The 20867-nt window shown below is 38.4% G+C and overlaps 1 protein-coding gene across 1 annotated transcript in view; it reads right to left on the minus strand.

Annotated features, from left to right (window-relative positions):
* COBL (cordon-bleu WH2 repeat protein) overlaps positions 1–20867 on the minus strand; it is a gene marked incomplete at both ends in the record, with an annotated part of 153811 nt that overhangs the window by 22760 nt on the left and 110184 nt on the right. Inside the window, one exon of the mRNA XM_080609689.1 lies at positions 20137–20310. Coding sequence (XP_080465815.1) covers positions 20137–20310 — 174 coding nt within the window. The remainder of the gene's footprint in view (positions 1–20136; positions 20311–20867) is intronic.

Consider the following 20867-nt stretch of genomic DNA (forward strand, 5'->3'; position numbering starts at 1 on the left):
AGACACATCCAGGTTTAAGACAGAATATTCAGCAAGTACTTCAGGACTGTCCACACAAGTAACAATTGCTGCAGACAACATATCACTGAAACACTGCTGTACCTCATCAGACTGAGTTTCCAAGTATGCAACAATGCTATAATTTTTTTTCAGTAACATGTGGCCCCGTTCACTGGCTTCAGGTGGGGTGTGATATTGAAGGGGGTGTAGAACTTGCCCTGCGGTCTCCAAGTCATACTGAAATCTCTGTGGGACATCTCACCCAGAAGTGAAATTGGAGAGTGTCCCTCAATGCCCTACGTTGCCACTTATCTACCTCCTGTTCCAGGCTGCAGACTGTGCAAAGCCCAAATGAAAGCCATACAAGGGATTTCCTCTGCTTAGCAGCAGCAGCACTGTCACTGCACAATTAGGTCAACCACAAGTTATGAAGGCTTTCTTGCAGGGGGACTGGGATGGCTGATTGCAAGAATGTTGCCCATAATCATCAAGAGGGAAAGAGGGGAGTAGCTCATCAGTAAAGAATGTGAGCTTCTTGTTTAACACAAAAGAGATCTTGTCGCTTTAATCTCAATAGGCTGTAAGTAATTAGGAAAACACTGAACTCTGAGTTTACAGGAGTCATATCTGCACTAGTGCAGTTCGGTATCACATATATGTACACATTACTCATACAGAATGCCAATGATGGGGAGACAGATAAACCTCACCTGGTTTAAATGCTTATCAGCACTTTCAGAAATGAAGATTTAATTCAACTACTGTAAGTAGCATACTCATTTGGATTACTACTACCGCCAACTTTGAACGAGATCAGAATTAGACCTAAGTATTCAAAAGACATATATCCTACACAGACTTACAAAATCAGTCACCAAAGCCCAAGCCATCACTCCCTCCAAGTCCAATGGGCACAGGGCGTAAGTCTTGTCAGACTGTAACTATTTGCTGTGACCTTCTGTTTTTACAGCACTGCTTGTGGTTTACTGTCACATTCAATAATGACAGGAACTGTGTATCCAAGAGCATTTTTAAAGAAGTAACTCTTTATTTAACCCCTACATGTTAACGTGAGTAATCTGAACCTTACAATGGTTTCAGAGATGCAGAGTTCTGAATTCAGAATTCCTCTGAGTTCTTGCTGAGAGGTTGGTAATTATTTTCTAATTTCTTTCATCACTTGTTTCACTGCCAAAAAAACTTTCTTTTCATGGACTAAAACTGCTTTGCTGCAGTTGGAATGGTCTATCACAATGCAGTTGTAAAAAAAAAATATTAAAAACTTCATGATGTTAAAGAATATTCTTATAATGATCCCAAAGTTACAACATTATTATTTCACTAAAAGTACTTAAATCTTCTAGCAAGAGAAATAAATGCTGCTTTAATTATTTGCACTAGCAGCAAAAAGGTAGACCATCACAAAAGAAGTGCACGTTTTTTCATACATTTGGAAGGTGGCTGGTGGAAGAAATGGGAAAAAGATATCATTTATTATGGCAGTGATCAACAGAGATTAACAGAGAGAACACAGGATTAGTTTAAGAGTTTCCGCACAGGTACAAAGTGTTCTGCTAATATTTTACTCATTTTGCTCATTGAACAAAAACATGTACATAGAGAAAGGTATTAAAAAACATTCAGTGAGCAGCTGAAGCACAAGACAGAATGGTGGGACTTCTATGTATTGCAGTTAAGACACTTTCAATTCAAATATAATTCTTAGCATATTTGAGCCTACATCCATCCTTTCATTTTTTTTTAATTAACATAAACAAAGAGAAAACAAAATGACCACTCATATATTAACTATAGCATAGGGAATGTGGGAACAGATCAGGCTAGAAGGCACTCCTCTCCCAACTCCTGTAACTGCCTTGCAGAAACTGAAGGCGAGGCGAGGAACTGCTGAGGTGAGGAACCACGCTCTGCAGCTTCAGCCCTCCTCCAAAACGAGGATGTAGAGCAGATTAATGTTGGCTCAGCTCATTTAGGTCATAGAATCACAGAATAATTTAATTTGGCAAGAACCTCTGGAGGTCACCTAGTTCAATGTCCTCCTCAAAGCAAGGCTAACTTCCATCTTAGATGAGGTTGCTCAGGGCCTTGAGCATCTGAATTTTGAGAATCTCCAAGCACCAGGACTCCACAGCCTCTCTGGGAAATGTTTAATGCTTCTTCCCATAAAGAATATTTTTTTAACTCCATATGGAAAATTTTCCAGCTGAAACTTGTCACTGTTGCAGTCTTATCCCTCTGCAGTGAATCTCAGAGTAGAGTCTGGCTCTCTCTTCCTTTTCTTTCAGATGCAAAACAGAATTCAAATTCTCCTTACCCTTTTCTTCTGCAGGCTGAACAAGCCTTGTTGCCTCAACACCTCCATGCACCTCTTCAATGCATTCTGCTAGACTCTGCTATGCCTACTCTAGTTTGTCATTATCTTGTTCCACAGAACTCAAAACTGAACCTACTTTTGGACAGTGGACACTGATGTGGGTTTGTGGCAGCCAAATAAAGGGGAGTAATCATTTCCCCTGATCTGCTGGCTATGCTCTTGCTAGTGCAACCCACTCTGTGGTTAGTGCTTCATCACTGTAAGGGCACGTTGCTGACTCACACAGTTCTGCATGTGACTCCCATAATAGTTATTTTCAGTCTCCTTCCTAGTCTTAAGGCCCCTTGCTCATGTTTTCCGACAGGTTGTTTAATTGCAGTGATTCCTGCTGCACAAAACCTGCAAAGAGAATGAAATCCATTCCTTGACATGCTAGCCAGTAACAAAAACTAAGACTCACAAAAGACATGTCTCACTAGACCTATCATCAGAAATATGGAACATGGAGTATTATTAGATACACTTCGTGAAACGGCAGCATTTCTGTTTATAGAATCACAGAATCATAGACTGGTTTGGGCTGGAAGGGACCTTAAAGATCATCCAGTTCCAACTCCCCTGCCATGGGCAGGGACACCTTCCACTAGACCAGGTTGCTCTAAGCCCCATCCAACCTGGCCTTGAACACTGCCAGGGATGGGGAAGCCACAACTTCTCTGGGCAACCTGTGCCAGTGCCTCACCACCCTCACAGGGAAGAATTTTTTCCTAATGCCTAATGTAAATCTCCCCTCTGTTGATTTAAAGCCATTGCCCCTTGTCCTGCCACCACATACCCTTGTAAAAAGTCCCTCTCCATATTTCCTATAGGTCTCTATAGGCTGCTATAAGGTCTCCCCTGAGCTTTCTCTTCTCCAGGCTGAACAAGACCAGCTCTCTCAGCCTGTCTCCATAGGAGACGTGCTTCAGGCCTCTGATCATTTTCATGGCTTCCTCTGGACTCGCTTGAGCAGGTCCACGTCCCTCTTATGTTGAGGACACCAGAACTGTAACACAATACTCCAAATGGGGTCTCATGAGAGCAGAACAGAGGGGTAGAATCATTCCTTTGACCTGCTGGTCATGTTCCTTTTGATGCAGCCCAGTATACAGTTGGCTTTCTGGGCTGCGAGCACACACTGCCGGCTCATGTTGAGCTTTTCGTCAACCATCTGATCCCAGGCTAATCACAATTGATCCCAAGCTAATCACAGCTAACCTAGCTACCTACATCTACTTTCCTACATTTGAAAAATAAATGCGACGTGGACTTACTTAGGCTGCCTTATGAATTTGAGGTAGTTAAGCAAGCACTTTTCTTGAGGTTTAACCTATCTGCTATTAGTTCATATCACAACACAAAAGTATTGTAACTTTTACAAAAGCTTTTCTGGCAATGGTGTTTCCTATACCAGAGGCAAGACAAAATAGGATCAAGCCAGGGAGTGGGAACTGAAAAGAATACTAGTTTCTCCATTTTTTTTCCCCATGTACAAGTAACTGTGAAGGTCTGTGCACTGATGTTTGATTTTCCTTTCAAACCTATGCTGAAAATTATTGTGAAGTACCTCTCTCTCAAAACACCACTAAGGTAAGACTGTCTGCTGGCTCTTCAAAGACTCAGAGGAAACTTCCACTTCACATAAATGCCTGCTACCCTCTCTTATTTCAGACCTTTATTTTTACCACCTGCCAAAAAAGCAAATAAAAATTTCTGAACTAACGTAACACAGATTTTCAGAAAGGGGAAAATTAACATACTGGACTTTATTATCCCCGTTTCTTTTCCACAATCCTTTCTTTAATGACTAAAAAAGCCTCTCTGATGTCTGCAAAGCACATTTGACCTAGAATGCTGCTGCTATTGCTAAACTGCTTTTCATCTTCTCCTTTTTGGCACTCTCTTCAACCTACTAGTTCCTTGCTTTTATAAAAGCCTTGTTTGGCTGCTCTGACAACTCTACACCATAGCCAGTAACCAGCCTTCCTTATTCAAAGGGATCAGATGTCGCAAAAGCAACATAAAGAGCAATATGCTCTTTGACAGGAAAAGGATCGTGTGTCAAAGTAGATCCTTCCTTGATTAACCAGAGAACATTGCCACTTGGCTTAGAGAAGGATTGATTTTAAAAAGTGAATCAGTAGTGTGAGTTGTTCATTTCCTTTCCTATACAATGCAGCATGATGGTGGGACTTTCACAACAATTCCTGGTGTTCACTATCTGAGATTAACAGCAAGCTAGAATGACTCACAAGGTGCTGTCCTGGCTCTAGTCAGTCCTTTAATTAGGTGTGGGGAGAAGGGCAGTGTGCCTAAACCCTGAAGTTCAAAAAGCAGACAATGGAGATTAGAGGAGCAGGATAACATGGAAATATATTTAGGAGCACATAATAGATAGCTTCAGATTTGCACTTCATAAATCACCATGTGTAACACTGGTAACATGCCGTGATCAATAATGGGGCTCTTTGGAGGCTTTGTGGGAAAGGAAAATCTAGATCTAAAACCAGGCACTGCCCAACATAACGAACCTGGTGAAGAAATAAACCACTCTCCACATTTTGCTGGGAATTACTAGTCTTAAGTGATAGATTTTGGCAATCAGCACCCTTTACAGAGGCGATCAGCTTCCATTCAAGCACACTGCAGAATCTAAACAAATGGACTGTGAAGGTGATTTTCATGAGCCACCTTAGAGAACACATTCTATAAAATTGCTTGAAAAGCGTGTGCAGTGTAACGATTAAACCCAGAAATGATTAGTGCACCTACGCAATAAAACAATGTTTTATTAGGTGATTTTTAAGACCACAGAAAAAAAGGCCATTTGCTCAACTTTTCTTTTTAAACTTCATCATCTTTATCCTCTGTGCATTCTGTTCTACCACTTCATTCTCTTCCTTAAGTTTGTCTGTTAGCAGTTTCATAAAATCTCTACTACTGTTTTGTATTTCTGGCATAATCCAGAGAAGAAAAACATAAAACACTTTTGTGTTGTAATTATACTTTCCTTCCCCAGAGACTAGCTGCCAGCAAGCTCAGCAACGAAGAGACAAAAAGCCCTAACCCTAAACCAAACACACGCACACAGACATACAAACACAGACACACTTTGGTGGGATTTAAAAACTCTTTCCATAGTACAGACACGATTCCACTCACAGCTGTGTATTTATGTTTGATTAAAAGTGATTTAAAAGTCAGGAAGTGTGGAAAAGAATCAGGTCAATCTGTAATAAGCTATCTATTACTGAAACCAGTAGGTATTACATAAAAATAAAAGCTTTTAACAGTTGCTTTCTATTTATGGAGACAAAGTATAATTGCCTTGAGCATATGGCACTTCTGTTGAGAACTGCTGCACAAATAAGAAAATACAGTCTTAGTACCTTCCTAACAATGCAGACTTAGGCATTAATGGCAATATTAGGCAGCAATGGCAACAAATACTGGTTTTGTTTAATATGAAAAGCTAAGAGTGAACTCCAGGCTGGAGTGGTGGTTAATAAAATGGGATTTCATCATTCTTGCATATTTTTTTCTTACCCATTCTTGCAGCACCTCAGTCCATTCAGATCTGTGATGCTGCTATTTGGTTCCCTCCTACATCATTTTCCCTTCCATCACCTTCTATTCCTGTGTAGGATAGTATCTGTAGTACCATCTGAAGTCAGACAGAGCCCTGAGAAAATGAAATGTTCCATGCACAAACCACCTGTCTAACTCACAATTAGGACCGCACAAAATATCTCCATTTAATTGGACATGCTTCAGCCAAACCACCAATAACATAAATACTTTCACAGAAGTTTTTCAGCAGCTAACTCCAAATTTAGATATGAGAACATCTTCATGCACCTCTGTGCTATAAAGACACATTCTGACCTCTTTTGATGTACATTAACTGACTCCTCTTGGACCTTCTGACCAATGGACCTGCTTCCCTCTCCAAAGTTCCAATAACAGGCTTCACAATACACTTAGGCTGGTGGCTTACTTTGGCAATTATATTTCCAAAAATATTTTAACCCAAAAGACCATGCTTCTTTTCTGAGTTTAGCTACACATTTTACTGAACATTCACATTCAATTACTCTGCTATCATATTTCTCACAGCTGTGAGATGTCCAATGATGCCAATAAAAGTATATACCTGGAGCAACACTGCTTGGGAATACCTGAACACTTCTCTCATTTAGACATTCTGCCTTCTGAGACTGCCCAGTGAAGAAAGAATTGTTCTTGCAGACAACAAAACTGAGACCCCTGAAGATCTTGTGTGAGGCAGGTACCCTTCACAGGGGCATCGTACCATTTTGAAAGGACATTTCCTATGTGCTCTGAAGACCAGACTTCCCTGGTGGGATGAAGGCAAATCAAGAGCAATGAGGCCAGGACAGTGCGTGCCAAGCACATTTACCACCTAAAACACCACCAGGTACTGTGGGCTATGCTAGCAACAAAGCACCACAAACACAGTAAAGAATCCCATGAAGGCAATTGGTTGTATGGAAGGATGGTAAAAGACAGACTTCTCTTCTGCTAACACAGACCTAGCCAAGAAATCACTCCATCGGGCAAGAATCAACTGCAGGGTTACCAAGAACTCATGGCTCTGGCCATGAGGTTATCTTTTTTAGCAGCAAGCACTGAAGCTCTCCCTGGGAGCCTGATAAGGAGGGGACTATTCAACAGGTACAGAACAAAGCACTCACAGGGGAGCTCTCCTGTCATGCCACCACTCCTCTGACAGCAGATGGACTAGATCAGATTATTTCAGATATAAACGGAGATGGAATACTTAAGTCAGAGCTGGATTTGGCCCGCTCTTTCCTAGTCCTCTTGTGAAGTCAATTATCTCATCAATCGTGCTTTGCCCTGGGGCTCTCTTTCCCTATTAACTTGAAGAAATGCAAACATGCAAGAGTGGCAACTGGATGTTATGCTCTGTACTGATTTTCAGATAGTAAAATGTTAGAGTGTCATCTATGGTGTTATGATGAACAGTAGCCTGATGCGAGAAATGGGTCACCACCTGAACACCCACTTGGAATAAATTTTCCCCTTCCGTATTTTGCACTGTTGGCATCAGATCCTGCTTACACTTCAGTAGCTGGTTTTGCCACTGACTTCAATGGGAGCAGGATTGGACCGCTCACTGATTAAAATGCAAAGCTGCAGGTATCTCCTGCATGGGATGAATCCCCACAGGGAAAATTTGTCTGCATTTTTATTCATGTGAAGCATTTTAAGGCTTTCATTTACACAGTTCATTCAATAATAACGTGCATGCTGTATAATGGGGTACCTGATTAAGCATGCTTAAGTGCTTTGTTGGATCAGGGCCATTTCTAGAATTTGAAGGTTCAGTATGATCATACCCTCAAAACAGACAAGCTAGTTTGGGGAATTTTTCACCTGAGTTAATGGGCTTAATTAAGATCAGCATAAAAGGTCATTTGTCCTACGGGAAATTTGGAAATGTCTTTGAGTTTCTTTCTTTTTAGCCTCAGTTCCTACAGAAATTAGATTGAGAAGGTCACCCTGTTGTAGGTTTGTAAGTCTATGAAAACCTCCAGTAACTTTTAAACTGGCTGACAACTTCTCCTGAATTAGTCAGGAAGGTTACAGTCTAAAGTTCAGTCCCAAAAGTTTCAAAAAGAGGTAGAAGGATAGAACAAGGAGACTTTCTTCATATATGTGCTGACATAAAAGTTCCTTCTCTGTTATCTACCAGGGATACCTGAGGGAAGGATGCTGTGAAGAATAGCAAAGTTTCAAAAGGGTGGTGGGGTTTAGGTACCAGAGAACTGAGTTCCTAAGTAGAAGTCTAAAAGAAATGCTTAGGGAATTACTTTATGGGGTCAGGCGAAGGTAGGAAGAATAGGAAGAAGAAAACAAAGAAGGGGGAAAAAAACAAAAAAAAAGGAAAAATTCCCAAAGTCTAACATCCATTTTGGTTCTGAAAAGAAGATGTTGAAGTTTCTAGGAATTTCTCCCCCATCTATATTTTTCCTTTTTTATCTATTATTATCCCTTTACTAGCCTCTTTCCTTCTCCTTATTATCCCTAAAAAAGTAAAAAAAAAAAAAAAAAAAAAAAAAAGGATTGTGTTCAGAAAAAGTTTTAGCAGGTGTGACTGGCCACTGTTCAATTCTCCTCTCACCTCTAGAGTGGCCCTATCAGACCAGCACAGAATCAAGCTGTGATTTGGTATAACTCTTCATATTACAACATCTAAATTTAAAGACTTCTGTCTCCATTGCTTTCAGCCTGCTCATTTTCTCACAGGCACTAATTTAACTCTGTGGAAAAACCACAAGGAGTTTCCCTGTGTGAGGATTTTTGTGTAAAAAAATGCAATCGATACATTGCCAAAGCCTTGTTATTATGAATGGTGACATGTATTTAATGTGCCCTGAAAGTGAAGAAAAGCTGTCTTAGTACCTTAGTACAATCTGTGTCCTTTGTAACAGCAGACTGAAGACAAATGATTTTATTTGAGGAACACCTGAAACGCATTGATTAGCTTGATGAATATAGAACAGGAAAGCTGCCAGGTACAGAGGAAGCTGGGCATGTTCACAGGGGAGTGGAGCAAACAGACAAATTGCAGTATATGCATGCTTTCTTTTTTTTAATGTGTTCATTTGGAAAACTTGGACACTTAAACCTCTCAATTTCTTTAAGTGATTGCTCAGTTAATCAGCATATTGTTCTCGCTTTCTGAAAGGGTTTTAAAAGTTAACAAAATATACTTTAAAGTTATAAATAATCAATAAAATGTTTATATATGTTGTGTTTAATTGAGACAAGAAATATTGGGGGGGGGGGGAAGAGAAATCCTCTTTTTGGGGAGAAAGCAGCATACCTGGTAAAAAAGAATTGTGTCACTTTTGAGACAGCATGTACAAGAGACTGGTAGTACCCAAACAGGGTTTCAGAATAAAACCAAACCATCAGTGCATTCATGCAATAGCCCCCAAAGTCATATCTACTTCCAGCAACACTAGGAAGTGATAGAGGCTCAACCTTCTACAGCCCTTAGCAGTCCACTGTAAGGCTTTCTGTAGAACAAATCAAGTATAAGAGTCTGTTTAGCCTCCAAATTGCTTCATCTCTTACAAGTAGAAGTCAAGTAAAGAAAGTTATCATCTTGACCTTAACGCTGGTAGATTAGTTTTTATTACAGTATTTATAATTCTTCATAATTCTTATAATTTATGAAGTATAAGAGTTCTTAAATTCTTACATTCAAGTCTTGACTGTTTCACTTATACACACACCTTACAGAGCCGTGGCATGTTTTCGCTTAGTTATGGAAAAAATATTGAAAATATTTCTCCATTAATTTTCATGTTTTTACATGTTTTCAAATGAAAAAACTGACAAAAGAAACAATCATGGGAGAGACAAGAAGTAAAATGGTAACCTACATGTTGTAAAAATCAGGTATCAATGATAATTTTCATTACATGCTTTAACTGAAAAAAACTCTTGTTTTGTTTGCTCTAATATGTAAGCAGATACTCCACTACCAGTCCTTCACTGGTCATGGGAGGTTACCATATATTTAGCAACTTTACTTTCACCTTTTAACCACAACAGTGTTAAAAGAAAAAAAAAATGTCTGTCTTAGTCCTCCTTTCTCATTCTTTCCTCGGTCTTCTTTTGTTTTAGGTCTTTGTCCTCCATTACACCCCACCTTTGCTTATGGTACAGTAGGTTGGAAAGTAATTCTTTCATCCATGCCAGGAACCAATTATGGAATCCACAAAAGGAGCTGACAAAAGAGACTCTGTCTCTGCTCTCAGCCTTTTGCTCCCTCAGGCCCTAAAACCCAGAAGTGAATGTGCATGGCCAGAATTCTCAATTTCTTAGAAGAAAGCAGGCAGGCATTTTAGTCAGTGTTTACTGGCTTAGAAGCAGTAATAGGAAAAGCTGAGTACAAGCACCTCTAAGGATGGACAAGCACTTTGGTATGGGTGTTATCACCTACCTGGAACAGAGAATACAAAAACTTTCAACAGTTTGCTTTATGTAGCTCCCTGTGCATTGCCCGCATTTGAACCAGTAGGATCTCGCACTACAAATTTCAATGCCATTTCAAATGCCAGCCTTCCAGTTTGATCTGGTCAACCCATAATGTGCAGCTCAAGCATAACTTCAAATGCCTACCCAGGATTAAAGTTCTCACACACACACTCACACCACACGCATGTATTTGGATGGACACAAACATTTAGTCCAGCTTGGTACTGATAAACCGTAAGTGTCTCTATTTGTATGGGTGTGATGGTTTCTTCATGTTCCACTGTTTGAGTACAACAGAGTAGGTTTAAGATGACACTCAGTTATCAAAGGCACAGCTCACATAGTTAAAATGCTCTCATTTTAACTAAGGAAGAGGAAAATAGGGAATTTGGTTACACTTAGAATAAACTTGCACAGCTTATCCACAAACCACTTGGATTTCAGAGCTGGCTGCATGGGAATTATAAGAGAAATGTCTTTACATTTAGTCAGGATGGGAAATGCGAAGCTAAGATTTATTCCACATTCTATGAAATAGGTAAATGACCACTTAAACCCCTAAATAACAGGAAATGAGGCTAGAAAGACTATTTAATTTACTTAAGTCTAGTTCCATATAATATAATCAGAAAATAATTTGTCATATTCAAAGGAACTGTGCTCCCTTATAATAGGACTGATTTCTTGTTCACAGTCTGCAGAATCACAGGTATTATTTCCAATACAGGCAGCAGCAGAGTGAACACATGAGTGAATACAAAATACCCCCTTTTTAACTGGTGTTACCTTTACCCAGGACTGAGTCTTCTGCTTCAGAACTTTCTCAAGGCATGAGAAAATGAATCAGATTTGTTGACCGAAACTTATAATTTTCTTATTAGAACTGAACAGGAAAAAAAAAAAAAAAAGCCAAACCAAAACCAACAAACTTTCATGTTCAAGGAACATTCAAGGGATATAAAGGACTCAGTAGTTGATACCTATTCAGCATGTTATTAACTTCTAAAGTAGTTCATTCTTGCTAATGGGCTTGGTCCTTTCAACAGTCATTTACCACTTGAAGTCAGAGCATTACAGAAGAATATGCAATAATCAAGGAATAAAGAGCTGATTCTTGCATAGAAAAATACAGGATCACCTTCCCCCTTCTCCACTTCAGCAAAAATCAGCCGAGTTTATTATGTGCAAGCTCTTCTGGATAAACAAAGAATTAACTATGTCACATTGTGTTCTCTCAACTTCTTATGAATTTTAACAGTGGACTTCTCTAGCCATAGAGAAGGTGCAATACAGAAGCTTATCTGCGTACCATATATGAGATACCTGAATGAGAAATGTGTGAACAGTTACAGCAAGTTTGACTCACTGCCCTTGAGAGGGGAGCTCATAGTTTTGCAGTGACATTAGAAAACAACATGGCTGTAATTTTCAACGGATGAAATAAGTTACATTCTGTCTTCTAAAATAACATGTATTTTAGTATGGAAAGTTAAATGGTGCCTACTGCATGTACTAAATATATATTGAGAGTCATGGTAGTGACTGGAAGCCAAGTACTGAAGACAGAACTGGTGTCTTATATACACACACACATGGCCCAGCTCTCATAAAGAGGCACTTTTATACTGGGATGGAACAATAAAGAGGGCTTAAAATGGCTGTAAACTTAAATGATGAGTGTATGAGAATCACAGCCACAGAGTTTACTTTATAAATGCAGAATACAGGGACAGATGATGGGCATATGATAGATTGCATGGCCATATGTTTAAACGCATCGTAGGTCTTTGCAATTCATCACACAATTTGGACTGGATGAGTTCTATACCAATCACTCTCCCCTGGCACTTATTTGAGCACTCTAGATGCCATGGACACTTTTAAATAATTCCAGTTAAAAATGAACAAAAAAAGAGAAATATTTCTTTTTCCATTCATATATTCAGAATATTTTCTCCATATTTTACCTGCCCAGAAAAAAATTCAGTTCTGGACCAGTAACATATTTTCTAAAGATAAAAATGGAATGAGTTCGAAGTTTAATATTCTACAGCCTTGTCGCCTGAAATGAAAAAATCCAGCTATCCAGCTGCTCAGTGAGAAAGACAACATTCATTTCAATCCTCAAAGATTTCAATCTTAAGGGAAAAAAAAGAAAGCACTGCATGTAGAAAAGACATTTAAGGATGTTTGGAGAGTCTCTGAATTCTAGATTTGAGCCTGTGAATGACTGAAGTGCTGGTAATGAAGTCACTTCTCTGTGAAAGAGGATAGATACTAACACAATCTGCTCATGCTTTTAAAATGCTAAAACTCAAGCTGATAAATCTTTCTAGCAGAACATGTCTTCCTATATTGGCACTAAACTCGACCTACTCCTGTGCACTTTTCTGAAGCACAGACACCAGCGATATGCACGAATTTCCACACCTTGGACACAGCTGCCATAAATACACCGGCAATATCTATGCAACGTAATAACCAACCCAACATGCCACCACCCTTTGCAAGAATGCCTACAGCAAAAGTTTGAGATTACGTCTGAAGATGCCAACACTGTGGCATCACCTCCAAATATGATTTTATCTAAATTTTCCTATTTGCAATGAAACTGATAAAAAAAAATCTAGGAAAAAGCATTTATTTTTTCTTTTTGGTTGCTGAACAAAACGACTCAGTAAATTCTGCTTAATTTCATGGCACACTTAAAGAATTGAAAATCTTTGTATAAGTGTGGTATCTATTAGTATACAACTTTAGCATTACTCCTCCTTGCTACCTACTGCAGATGTGTGACAACATCGGCTCCCTCTGGTGGTCAACATAAAAAAACATTTATACGGTCATTCAGTAAAATCTGTGCATCAGGAAACTGAATCTGTTTCTAATTCACTGGATTTCGTAGGAGTTGAGCCCATTCATCAGGTATCAGAATGGGTTTAATCATAAATTATACATCTGTCCTTATTTCCTATGAGCACTGAATGTCACTGCCATTGGAGTCATAATACTGGAATTTGTTTTGGTTTATAAGCTAGCTATGCATTTACTTGTCCTGCAACGGCTCAATAGTATTTTCCGGTTTGGGATTTGTTTTGGTTTGTTTTGTTTATTTGTTTTTCACCCAGATACCTTGCTATGAAGGACAGTATTTGAGCAATGCTGTTTGGTAGTGCAGATAAATCCTGAATGTATTATATGTGTTTCTTACTAACTTTGGTAAGAGCATTTTGATGAAAAATTGCAGTACAGTAGTCAATTTGTTACCAACTTCTCCATGTCATTTTCATTACACTTCTAGTGTGTCCATAGTTAAAATAAAAGGAGTAAAACCAGTGTCCTTTCACATCAATGCTAAACTAAGACTCCACCAAACTGACCTAAACTGACACGTCTTCCTCTCATTGGAAATGACAGAAGAACTCTCATTCTCTTCCAGAAGCTGAATCGAGGCGACATTAGAAATCCTGGGTCGAAGCCTGGAACAAGTGGGGATTCCCCAACTGCACCTCTGCGTTGAGCTGATGCTCATGAAGCAAACTTCCAGCAAGTTCACATTCCCATAATCACACTTTGTTTAAGCACACACACCATTAATGAATTTACAGTTGTGAAACATAGTATCCATGCAATTCCACTGAACAGATTTGGATTTAATAAGTGTCACTGAAAGGTCTTTCCCACACTGTATATAATATTGGGAGGTTTTTAACATACTAATATTAGAAGCATAGTTTCTTCTTTCTTTCTTAAAGTTCTGTTTAATACTATATATACCTGGCACTTATGAAATTATGAAACAGAGGATATGAACTGGCATAAGCAAGGAATTTCTTTTTTTAGTTCAGAAAGGGAGAGCTGGCTAGCTTAAACTGGTCAATAAATATTTTACACAGGAATTTTACAGAAAATGATAATCCCCACAAACGTATTTTTTAGAGGCAACTTTTGCATTTTAATTAGAAACAAAACAAAACACAAAAAAACCCAAACAAACAAACCAAACTCCCCCAACCCCCCCAAAACTAAGTTAAAGACAAGTAAGGAACTTTCTGAGTTTTCACCAAGAGTATTTAGGACTTTGAGCAGACCACCTGAAAAGAGAGGTTTTCACAGCAAACTTGTCTGCTCTGTGGAAAGGAATCACAGTTGTACTCCTTCAAGGCAAGGAAACTTTCACCAAAAATCTCATTTTGTTGAAAACTCGAACCTCCTTTAAGCTAAACTGGTGTCAATGCAAAGAACTGCTTTTACAATACACTGTACTTCTACATTGTACACAATGTAAGAAGCTTTGTTTCACCACTTCATTATGCCATTTTTATACTAGTCTGAACTCCACAGGGCATGTAACTGTATGGAGTTACAAATAGGATGTAAATAGAGCAATAAGAATGGGTAAATCAGGTTCTTAATCTTCACATTGTGAACACCTACTAAGTTTTTTTTTTAAAGAGAAGACTTACAATTAAACCATTGTCCTGTCTTAAGAAGCTATTACAAAGTACCTGGCAGCGCAGAGAGTTCAATTCTGCTTCACTTTTATTAGAAGACCCTTAGGGTATTAAGTATACTTTCTGAAGCATCACTTATTAAGTAACATGTTGTATTTGTATTAAAAATTGTCAAAACCCTTTTTAGTCATGTTTCGCATTATCTGTAGGAATGCTTTGCTTTCTTATTCTCCATTTTGCTCACCTGGAAAGGATTCAAGATGAACATGATTATTTGCTTGAGGGTAAACCAATAATTTTTCATCATTTAAATTAGAGTTATGTATTGCAACTCACTCATTTAAATAACATAAATGTCTTAAATCACCGTACATGTGAGGTCAGAATAGTTCTGGGTGTGTGCACCATTGCAACTCATAAAACCTAAGTTTATAGTTCAGAATGATTAAAAATACATGTCTTACAGGCCATTCACATAAAGAACTTTCTTCAGCACAAAGAAGGTTCTGGTAAGTACAATCTTATAGTTGATATTTTAATTATAACTCACTGAGTATTCCTAGTACAACTGTAAAAAGGAGACTTGTGGAACAAGATATATCTTGAGCAAACAGTGTTTGCATCTTTTGGTACAGAAATAGAACACACACACCTTGATTTCCACAGGATGTCTCTGTCATCAAGATAAAATTACTCATATTAAGGATGAAAGCAGAAGTAAAGCCTATGAATCAGTGCATTTGGTACTGGTTCTTAGAATTCCTTTTAGGCCCCTTAGAGATCCAACAGATCTGTTTCTTTTTTCTTGGCAGCTTGATTAATAGCCAAGATATAGAAAGAATCTTGCACTTCAACTTGACTAAGCTATGCCCAGTTCTTGTTTTGTTCCAAAGGAACAAAACATACTGAGTGAAGGAAAAATAGAGTATGTTAGAGAATGTAAAATGTTATGCCTAGGCTAATAGAAAAAAAAAATGAAAAATGCTTTTAGGAAGTTTTCATTAAATCTTTAAACAGTACTGAAAGTAAGACACCCCGTCCCAAAACACAATCTTTGCAAAGCCAAATCAAATAAAACATGGCTCGAAATAAAAAGAATCTTTTGAAAAAGAACAGACAAACGTGCAGATAACCTTTCTCAGGCTGATATATAGATTTATGTAACACAGCATTCAGTTCTGGAGCGTACATCTCACAAATGAGTATGAACCACAGCCAAAAATAATCAATAGTAATTAAAAGAGAATGTGCAAGTTTAAAAAGAAAGGAAGCCAAAATCTCAGTCAGGAAAAAAAAAAAAAAAAAAAGGTTCTTTTCCAGCAGGGGAGGAAGGAAGGCAACAGAAGAATCAGGGTAGCAGAGGCAACAGAAGGTTCAGAGGTATGAAGATCATAGGAAGAGGCAAGGTCTGTCAGACACGCTTGGTATATGAAGGGAATGATGCACAACAGTAAACTGTTGGGGGAAAAGAGTAAAAGGATAAAATTATAAATATTGTGTAGGTGAGACAGCAGAATGGCTAACATGCTCAGTAACACGGAAGAATCAAACACCCAAAGGATGTGGATACATGCATTAAAATCCAGAATCCAATAGATGCTCTGAGACTAACTCTCTGCGTCCATGCACAAGCTAATTCAATCTCAAAAGCACAACACACCTACAAATATGCAACATGTCTATGAATTCTTCTTCACTTCATCTGAATTTTCATTCTCCAGAAGGTACAAGATAGATGATGTGGTAGACTCAACTTCATTCTTTAGCCTCAGATCAGGCTGGATGGTTAGATGGAGCGATGGTGGTGCTGTAAGTCTCCTAAGCCACACATGCAAGTTTTTTGCTTTAAAGACCATCCTCCAAGAGAAAAGGCTGGGTCACTTCACAGATGCCTTCTGAAACAGTGCATTATGAGGGGCCCACAAAATTACCTACACAGCAGCCTGCAGTTCTCAATTAATTTAGAACCACAGGTAAGAAAATGTAGTTTTCCTCTCTACGAGTTTTTCTACCTATTTTTGCTTCAGGTTAACAAAGTCCAACCCTTAGAAACTATCCCTGTGAAAGACTAGATATATATCTAAGGTGACTGAAGAAATATGACTGAACTGCTTTTGAATTTGTCACAGCTTTTGTCAAGTGGCTTGTGTTACCTATTAATATATCAAGGATACAGTGAAAAACATTAAACAATAGATATAAGGGCAAGGCTCCTTTCTGTTAACCTGCTATTATCCATCAACTAGTAGCAGACATGTCATCTCTTCAAAACAACTGGTAAATGCTTATACCTACTTCTTCAGACTTTCCAGATTTTCTGGTTAAGTGATGATTGATTATTTTGATCTATAGTTAAAACCAAAGACATGTTCAAATCATGATTTCACTTCTTTAAAGACAGAGCACATTCTGAAATTTGAAAATCAAACAGTTGTCAAACCCTTACCCAGTGTGAACCCTGAATTCACTAGCACTTTACCCACTGTCAGAGTGAAAACTTTTAGCTTCAGGATCTCGCTCTATAAGAAGGTGATTTTTTCATTCTTTTTCAAACAGCTTTTAATTTCTTTGTGCAATTCTTAATGATAGTTCATAATAAGTGAAATAAAGGGCTAACCATGGGTTCACAAGAATATTGCAGTTATTCTAATTAGTTAGTTGAAAATGTTTCAAGGCAGCATGTTTTAGTTGCTTGCCCAGGTGCAGCAATCTTTCAATACGTGCATTCTTTACCTGTGTAAGTAGCACAGAGCTTACTATTGACTCACTTAGTGGGAACTTCACAAACTATGTGACATAATCAAACACCATGCAACAGAGCTGACAATCTTCATTTTTGCATTCCCAAAGTGCAGTTAGTCTTAGAATCACAGGTCATGAACAATCTGATTAGTAAGACACAGAAAGAGATAGGATCCCATATCATTTTAGACATGTATACAACATGCAGCTAAAGGTCTACCAGACCTAAAGTTAAGAGGAAAGGTCATGTAATAAGAACAGAAAGATTAAAGAGAAAAAACTATGAGGAACATTTGTACTCTTGCTTTGTAGAAAAGACTCTTACCATCAGAGTCAGAAAAGCCCAAGTATCTTACTAAAGGCCCTATTCATGAATGACTTACACTCCATATAAGCTTGGTAAACTCCATGAAGAGTGACTATCACCATCCTCTATGAAATCAAAGTTCCTCAACACGGGTTTCCCAGAGCACAGTGGAACAACTGCGTGTTTACTGGGAAGCAATGAGGGGTGAGGCACAATGCCCCACAGACAGTGGCAGATGGTAAGGAACAAGAACTTAAACTCCACACGACTACAGAATTTTAATTTCTGACTTGGAATTTCATCTTGTGAAAGATAAACTGCTGCTGACAGTCACCCACTCAGTGAAGGAAGACTGCAATCGTCATCTGAAAAAGCTGTTTTAAGAGCGACTTTTAGAACAAACATGCCTTTCATCAATAACTAGCATGAGTAGCTTATCCACTTTACCACCTTGTTCTATGAGAAAACACATTTACTGAGGTTAGTTAGGAAGACTGAAAATTGTTGTTCTTTGAATCCACCGCCAAAGTCCTATTTGCACTGCTTGAGGCATTCTCAGGCAATAAAAAACATCATTGCAAAACTCTGTTCTTATACTGCTCAATCACTACAGTATCTAAGCACCTTTCAGAACAGCATTAGGCAATATAATTTGCATCTGTCATACATGCTGCTTTCTTTCATGGGTACATCTATATGCATTTCTCTTGTGTAAATCTATATACGTATCTTTATCTAGGTAGAGCACAGTGTAATTATAAAGCTCAAGTTGTCCCTCTTCAAAATTCACGCTTTAAGTCTAAAGTAAGTATGCACTAAGCACTATTCTTTTGCTCTTGGAGAATACTAAAAGCTCGTGCTATGTGTCCATGTACAAGCTTCATCAAATCCTTTCAGCTGGGATGTTGTGCTTAACAGCAAATGATCAGGCTGATAAAATCAGGGCTGCATTGATTAAAGGATATTTGATCACCAAAGCAGATCAGAAAAGCATTGCAAAATAACAGTGGTAGAAACTCAAATGAAGTATAAATATTAATGCAAAGAAGGCCACAATGGATTTTTAATAAAAAAATATTTTAGGGAAGCTGATGGTATCTAGCAAAAAGAAAAAAAAAAAAGAAAAAGGTTTTAAGTATGATATGGTTTCTGTGCATATGCGAGTAAAAATGAGTTAGGGTTAATCCTCAATAAGACTCAGGTTTTCTGTTAGAATGATCTCCTTAATTTCCTTCTTTTCCCACCGCTAAAACTTGTCAATCTGTATCTCCTCAGCACAGATTTGAAAATAATGCTACAGATTTAGCAGTTGTCCAACAACACCACACCAACATTCATGTAGCAGAGAACTGCGACCTGCAGATTAAGTTTGGTGAAGAAAATGTCCTGAAAAATGTTTTGTCAAATAACAGAGACATTTCTCTATCCCATGGTTAGGAAACACCCTCGTGACCTTCAAAGGAAGCACGTTCATGAGAAGCCATAACATGCAGAGCTTCGCTGCCTTTACAGGATCTACATGGGTGTGCAGGGCAAGTCCATAGGGAACACGATACGTGATCAAAGACTTGGACTGTGTACAAAGATTTAAAGACAATCGATGGGTAAGCACAAAAAAGCAGCATGAAAACATGCTTTTCACAAATACACAAGGATGTGGAAAGGATCATATTTCTTTGTCTGATAACTGTTATGCCACAAGGGGTAGAATCACACAAAAGACTACCCAGAGATGGCAAGGAAGATGTACCTATTAGGACAGGAAGGCCTTTAACAACATACACCTCCTGTAAATGGCTTAATTTTGCTAAGGCACGCACCCTGAAGTTTTCAACCTAGACTGACAGACCTATCGACTCTCAAAGGAACTCTTATCTGGAGAGACAGAAAACACGTTAGTCCAGAAAACCAAATACGGACAACTAATACAAGAGAACAGCTTTTTGCTTCCAGCTGCACAAAGTCACAAGGTTTGATGGCTGTTTTTAAATATTTCCATACAATGGCCAGGTATCATCCAAAAAAACTGTTTCCAAACAAATGTTTTGATGACTTTGTATTAATTAGTTACACTGCATTGGACATTTTAGAAAACAACAGGCTGGATAAAAAGGGAAAAAACAGATATGTATGTCTAGAGAGCAGAGAGGAAAGTCTGGAAAAGCTACCCCTGACAGTAACCATCAAAGGAGTGGAAATGCAAATACATGTATTTTCAAACATACGTTTAGGTACCAGCTCTGTTGGTGGTGTAACATCTGCTTCTCTGTAACACACTGTTGGATCCACAATGTCTCTGTCAGGAGGAGGGTAAGGTGGGGGTGGGGGGATCACTAAATGGGGTGGACCTCGGGTGGTGCTAGCTCTAGGAGGCTTTTGTGGCACCTGCCGTCCATCACCTACAGGAGGATCAATTGACTAGTTACTTCACTGCAAGATAATATTTAATTAATTTTCCTTGTTTAATTGTTATTTTTATTGAAAATTACTATTTTCAAACACACATTGATTTTCCCTTACCCACATCCAAAATCTCTCTGGATCTAAATCTGCTCTTATTTACTCCAAATAATTAAGGGAGAAGGAAAAGCTAGGTCTCTTTTAAACCAATAGCAACAGGACCAGAATTGAACATGGGGCCTATATGCACATCACAACCAACAGTTAAAACCACAGTTTTGGCAGACACAAAGAAGGAGAAAAAAAGTTCAATTAAAAGAAAAAAAAAAAAAAAGAAACAAGCTATGTAAGGAAATGTGAAAATGTGGTTTATTTTTATCTTCTTAAGTGCCAAACTGCCTGCATTTGTTGACCTCCAGGATACTTTACATGACTGTTTTCCAGACTCTGAGAGAAAGAGGATGATGCTTCAGGTCAGTATTTTGAAATATCTTGACAGGTTTTTCTTTCCTTTTTCTGAGTAGGTTTTTTATTATTTTGACATTGTGAAGATGAT

The sequence above is a fragment of the Psittacula echo genome (genome assembly GCF_963264785.1).
Source record: "Psittacula echo genome assembly, chromosome: 2".
Lineage (NCBI taxonomy): Eukaryota > Metazoa > Chordata > Aves > Psittaciformes > Psittacidae > Psittacula > Psittacula echo.